At 34.6% G+C, this 6,658-nt stretch overlaps 1 protein-coding gene across 1 annotated transcript; it reads right to left on the reverse strand.

Annotated features, from left to right (window-relative positions):
• Positions 1-1,920: 1,920 nt before the first annotated feature.
• LOC145069756 (histone H2A.1-like) lies at positions 1,921-2,671 on the reverse strand. Its single transcript, XM_079016705.1, has 2 exons — positions 2,366-2,671; positions 1,921-2,264 (listed from the first exon to the last, which is right to left on the reverse strand). The coding sequence occupies exons 1-2, from the start codon at positions 2,570-2,572 to the stop codon at positions 2,016-2,018; spliced, it is 456 nt and encodes a 151-aa protein (XP_078872831.1). The 5' UTR covers positions 2,573-2,671; the 3' UTR covers positions 1,921-2,015.
• Between the last annotated feature and the right edge of the window lie 3,987 nt (positions 2,672-6,658).

Here is a 6,658-nt window from a genome sequence, read left to right on the forward strand (position 1 = left end):
ATCCCAAGATCACAAAATACAATCATCTGTCAGTGTGTACGGATCATGCCGACGCCTTCCCGCAATCCTCGCTAGTACCTGAAACACATAACACTGTAAGCATAAATTTTTAGTGAGTTCCCCAAAAGACCACATACAACACATATTAGCCACTCGAGGCTATGACTCTGTATGACCCTCTGGTCAATGTGTCTCAGTGGGACCCTCCAGTTCCATATCTCTGTGGACCCTCTGGTCCTAACTCTGTGGACCTTTCGGTCCTAACTCTATAAACTCTGAATCACACATAACACAAATCACATAGAAATCACATCATACAAAAAGCATACAAGATACTCTCTCACATGACTCTGATTACCACTCTTTGGTAAAGTATAGTGAGAAGACTCACCTCGGGTAACTCGGATGATCTCGAACTCGAAATACTGATCTAGCCTCTATCTAATCACATAAAATAAATTCTCCTAATCAATACAGCTCTCAAACGCTAGACTAGTCCCTCTCTAAATTTCCTCAGAAGGGTAAAAGACCATTTTACCCCTCAATTGGCTCAAAGGTCCAAATATTGACCAAATCCCAAAAGTCAACAGAGGGTAGTACGCGGCGCGTACCAGCTCTTGTACACGGGGCGTACTCCGGCGATCCAGAATCGGGGTCTTAAACCCTTACGCGGCACGTTCTGAGATTTACACCCAACGTAAGTCTCAATTTCATGCTCTTATTGATTTTTGGTCTTAAACGGTTAAGACATAAGCTCAAATTCCAGATCTGACTATTCTAAGGCCACTTAATCCATAAAGTCGAAACCTTTAAGCCTTTGCATGGCTGTAAAGGCCTCCAATCACTCTAAACACCTTTCATCTTTCCTCATTAAGCCTATATCTCATGCATAACTTAATATTCACGTCCAAAAATGGATTTTTATGGACCTACAACACATATTACACTGGAATAGGGCAGATCTAAGCTTATGGAGACTCTTTGCTCATAAAGTCCCCACCTTGGAACCAAAAACCCTAAAAATGGGTCCATAAAGCACAAATCAAAGATGACAAGGAAAGCTTTGAGCTTTTTTACCTCCAAGTGAAGCTCCAACTTCTGTAGAACTCAGATCTAAGCTTGTCCTCCAACTTCTAGCTTCCACAATGGCCTCCTCTTCTCCTTCACCACCACAAAATGACACTTTCAAGCTTAAGAACACACACAAATGCTTATAACGGGTTTTTGTTTTCTTAGGTTTCACTATCTGCAATATGGTGGCTAGGGTAGTGGCCTTATCATTCCTTTTATAGCCCTCAAGTCTCATTTAGGGTTTTGCATCTGAGCGAGCGTAACTTTACCCCCAGCGTACCTAATAGAGTACTCATTTGCAACATTTTCCACTCAAGAGTTAAACTTGACAACCTGGTAAATAAGAAGGGTTAAATAGATGTACTTAAATTTCGAGATGTTATACTCTTTCCTAACCATTTTCCCACTCTCACCTTGTAGTTTCAAATTGATAAAATGAGAAAATATGAGTTGACATCTACCTGCCATAGAAGGAACTACAGTCACAACTACCTCCACCTTTATAATTATACTAAATCCAATAAGTTTTGTCTATCATCTTACCACTTCTTTACATTCATACATAACACATGTCTTTAACTTTCAACTAAAAACTTATTGTTCACCACTACGGCTAGAAAATCAAGCCTCTTTGATTTCTACATTTCAAATTTTCAACGGCTTCAGACTCATAAAGCAGACATTTATGGCATCACTTTTTCAAACCAAAAGATAATCAATGGAGACAACATCATAGAACTTAGGGTTTTCATATATTTCATAAACCCAAAACACCATAAGAACAATAAACTTGTGGGATTTATCAAAACACAACAACAAGATCAATCAACACAACCATCCAAATAGATATATAACGAAAAGCGATTAGATTGATTATGGTTCTAAAAACAAGAAACTATGTTGACATTTAACCTAGGTATCTTCATACAAACATAATAACTATTCTATGCCTTTTTGGGTGATTTGGACGCTTTAGTCGATTTGGGAGATTTAGGAGTCTTCTCAGCATCAACTGCAGATTTCTTAGGCAACAAAACTGGATTGATGTTTGGTAGAACACCTCCACTTGCGATTGTAACACCAGCAAGTAATTTCCCCAATTCTTCATCGTTCCTCACAGCCAATAGAACATGTCTAGGGTTAATTCTCGTCTTCTTGTTATCTCTTGCTGCATTTCCAGCCAACTCCAAAACCTATAATTCGATTTTGGGAATCAAATCAATTGTTGAATTCAACAAACATCTATAAAAACACAAAACAAAACAAAATAATCACAGAATACATGAATACGAACCTCAGCAGCGAGGTATTCAAGAACGGCAGCGAGATAGATCGGTGCACCGGAGCCAGTTCGTTGAGCGTATCGGCCTTTTTTCAAAAACCTGGAGATTCTACCCACCGGAAATTGAAGTCCGGCCTTGACCGACTTGGTCACAGATTTCTTCCGTTCACCGGCGCCTTTCCTTCCTCCGGCACCCTTAGTTGTTTTCCCGGACTCCATTGATCTGGCTTGAAATTGGTGTCGAGAGATTAGATTCGATGGAGTAGATTGTGAATTTGAAAACTCGATGAATAAAATTTGAAAACTCGATGAATAAAACGGAGGGAGAAGAGGAGTATATATAATGCGCGGTTTGTTTGGTTGAATTTAAGGTGGGAAGATCTAATATGATCCGACGGTTAACATATGCCACGATGGCAATCCATAGTAAAGAAAAGAGGAGCAGCCGATGCCAAGTTAATTAATTAACTATTTAACCGGCGCTGATTAAAGTTGGGCCAATTTTAAATTTGTAAAACTGCAATATCAATATATCATGTATTATTTATTATTTTTCTATGAATTTATGTATATTTTTCAAATATAAATCATATATATTCAACAACAAAAAAAATTATCGTTGTTTTTTCAAATAACCTACACATATTCTATAGTCTACTTTTAAATTACATTTTTATTACTAGAAGAGAGAAAAATGAGAAAGCTGGGTTATGAGTTATGAGTTCTAATTGGCTTTCAAAATAAACTCTACTTTTAAAATTTTTACAACTTGAATGCTAACACTTCTTTAAGTCTATGTGGCTTTAAAAATATCTGTAAGATTGTGTTAAGAGTGTTACTATTCCTTTTAATCATGGGTTGAAATGAGTCATTTCACTCAAATCACGAGTGGCCAAACTTGTCTAATGATGTCTTACCTTTGACTAAGATAGCTCCATTTCTAAAACCATCCTAAATACTCATATAATGAAAAGATAGAAGGCAAATTCATCTATACAAGTCTCTAATTCTATTTTCTAATTAATATATATATATATATATATATATATATATATATATATATATATATATATATATATACTAATAAAAGAGTAGTTATTTTGTCATGTGTCACCATATTAGATTTTTTAATTAATGTGTTGTCACTTGTCAATCTATTAGTTCTTCATTTAAAATTTATTAGACCTCTTCATTAATGTCATGCTATTTGTCAATATATTTATTCTCTATTTTAAATTTTAAATTTTATATTATTGTTTTCATTAATTCACAAATAAAAAATATCTAATATATAATAAAAATTACTTTTACATATTTTTTTGAATTAACGATTATAATTTCACATAACTAATAAAAATATCTCTTAATTAGTAATTTATTTAAAATAAATGATTAATAATTTTGAGTTTTTACTATAAAAGTCTAATTAATTTTAGAACCGTGGTTCCCACGGGTTATAAACTAATATATATATATATATATATATATATATATATATATATATATATATATATATATATATATTACAGAAAATAAGAAAATACATCTTCAATCTTTTAGAGGGATAAGTATGGTAACTGAAATTTCAAAAAGTTTTAAAAAATTTTGAAAACCCTCGACACAGATAAAAAAAACAAGTTGAAATTCTTCCAAATTAATCAAAATCCTTTTTCAAATGGTTACCATCGTGTGTCATCGTCATTCCGACCAAAACGATCATCGTACCCGAAGGCTTCGATTACGAGCTCTATAACCGAAACGACATCAATCAGATCGTAGATCCTAAAAGTCCAGTAGCGTTTCCATTAAGATTCCGTTTGTTGTTGCTTTGTTCTCTCCAAGAAAAAAAAATACAATCGCCATTGCTACATAAGATCTAACTTTCAAGATACAAATATTTTTGAAGTCTTTTTTATTATGTGTAGTTGTGTGCATAGTTGGGAATCGAAGAAAGAAACACCGAAAGTGTAGGTAAAATAAAAAAAGCAAACCATGTCTGACAAAAAGTTTGTATCCCATCTATTATTGTTTCTTTATTTTTTTTAGTTGTATCTATAAGACCGGAGGGTGTGGGAGGGAAGTTTCCCTCATTTTTTGTGGGTCATACCCTTCTTTCTCTCACTTTTCTTTCCTTCACCTAAAAAACAAGGAATGAGTGGGAAGCATTTCCCTCATTTTTTTTAAATATATTTCATACGTATATTATACTCATTTTGTAGGGAATTAAAAACCATGAATTTTGATATATTTTTTATATTTTTTTGTAGGTATATAATTTTATAAATACTAAAAAAAATTAAAAAAATTAAAAAAATTAAAAAAAAAACCGACCGATAGAATGAAGGGAGAGAATGCGGCACCCCCTCCCCCCATCTTTTTCCCGCATATTTTTTCCCTCACCTTTCCTTCACCCACGGAGTGGTGTGCAGGAGTGAGGGAAGCTTCCCTCACCCATTTCCCGCTCCCACTCCGTCCAGTCTAATTCTTTTATTATTTTAGTCTGATAGATTTAAGCTATTATTCATCCTTTTATGTATTAATCAATTTTATGTGTTTATTTTTTAGTCTTAATTATCTAGGGTATATAAACTGAAGAAGTATTGCGTTCCATACGAATGAAAGAGAGTAAAAAAAAAAATTGGTTTATATGATTATTAAGGGCAGAAAATTAATTTGTTATATGATTGTATAGAGTTTTGTTATATGGGTGAATTTATTTTTAATTTGTTTGGTTGTTTCATTTCTTAGTTTCATATTTTAGATGTAAGCCCCCCTTATTATAGGATTTTGGCTTCGCCCCTACAAACCACTGCCACATCAGTTTTTTTTTTCACTTTTTTTTTTTCATCTTTCTGAACTCACAATACATTTAAACACTTATCTTTCTCAACTCATCCAACTTATTCAACCCTCTCAATTTTTAATTTTAAAACAAACAAAAACTAATAAAAATTATATAAAACTAATTTACAAAATATTAAATATATACAAACTAATTCACAGGTTCACTTAAAAAATACAAAATTATTTTGATACAAGTCTTAAACAAAAATTACAAGAAATCAATACACATGGATTAACTTTTTTTTTGAACAGTGAAAATTTATTAAAACTAGCGAGAAGCTAGGAAAACATTACAAATGATTACAAGTTATAATAGGATCAAACATCCAAGTTGACAAAAAAGATCTTAGCTTTCTTACACCTATTCGAAACCCAAAAATAAAAAACACTAACAATATCATCAAATAAGACTAATATAACCTGGGTAAAGCCACTCCCAAAAAGAGATTATTCTGAAACCTCCATAATGACCAAAAGGTAGTAGTAATGATCGAATCACCACGAACTCGTAATGAACATATCTAGTTATGAAAGTTGTCTTTTGAACATCCTCGTCCCGAACTCTTATTTTATGTTAGCTTGAATGCAAGTCAATCTTGGAAGATCAAGATGCACCATGTAGCTGGTCGAATAATTCACCAATCCTCAGAAGTGGATAACGGTTCTTTATTGTTAACCTGTTCAGTTCCCGATAGTCGATGCATATATTGTGAAAACCATCATTCTTCTTCACAAACAGAATTGGTGCTCCCTAGGGTGAACTACTCGACCTGATGAACCCCTTGTCTAACAGCTCATGTAGCTTAGGTGGTGATAACCGATAAGGTGCCTTGGCTATCGGAGCCGCACTTGGTACCAGATCAATATGAAACTCGAATTGCCTCATTGGAGGCAATCCAGGCAAATCCTCAGGAAATACATCGGGATACTCTTGGACGGTCGTCACATCATCAACTGTATTCTTTCCCTATTCTCTAGTACCTGTCACATAGGCCACAGAACCAAAACAACCCTGTTGGAGATACATCCTAGCTCTTGCAGCTAAACAGAGGGTTGGTCTATCATGTTCAATGTTCCTTGAACATGGGGGCACAGACTCATGTTCAATGTTCCTCTCCTTGATTGTCCTGAACATCATCGGGGTCGCATCAAGGATACATCATGTTCCTCTCCTTGACAGACAACTCAGTCCAAAAGTCCCAAAAGCGCTCCTCCATCATCTCAATGTTCCTCTCCTTGTTTGTCCTGAACATCATCGGGGTCGCATGAAGGATACATCACGTAATCTCTTAAGCGATGAGCTCACACAATCCCTCGTCAATAGGTTCGGTACTCGTGCCCGAACCAGAACCAGATCCCGAACCTCCTGTGCCACCATGTGTCATCACCATTCTAAAACATAATATGCAAATAATCAGTTAACATACAATGAGGTTCACACTCTAGAAGTTCCTCAAAATA

The sequence above is a fragment of the Lactuca serriola genome, chromosome 8, assembly GCF_051521515.1.
Source record: "Lactuca serriola cultivar US96UC23 chromosome 8, Lser_US96UC23_V15, whole genome shotgun sequence".
Taxonomy (NCBI): domain Eukaryota; kingdom Viridiplantae; phylum Streptophyta; class Magnoliopsida; order Asterales; family Asteraceae; genus Lactuca; species Lactuca serriola.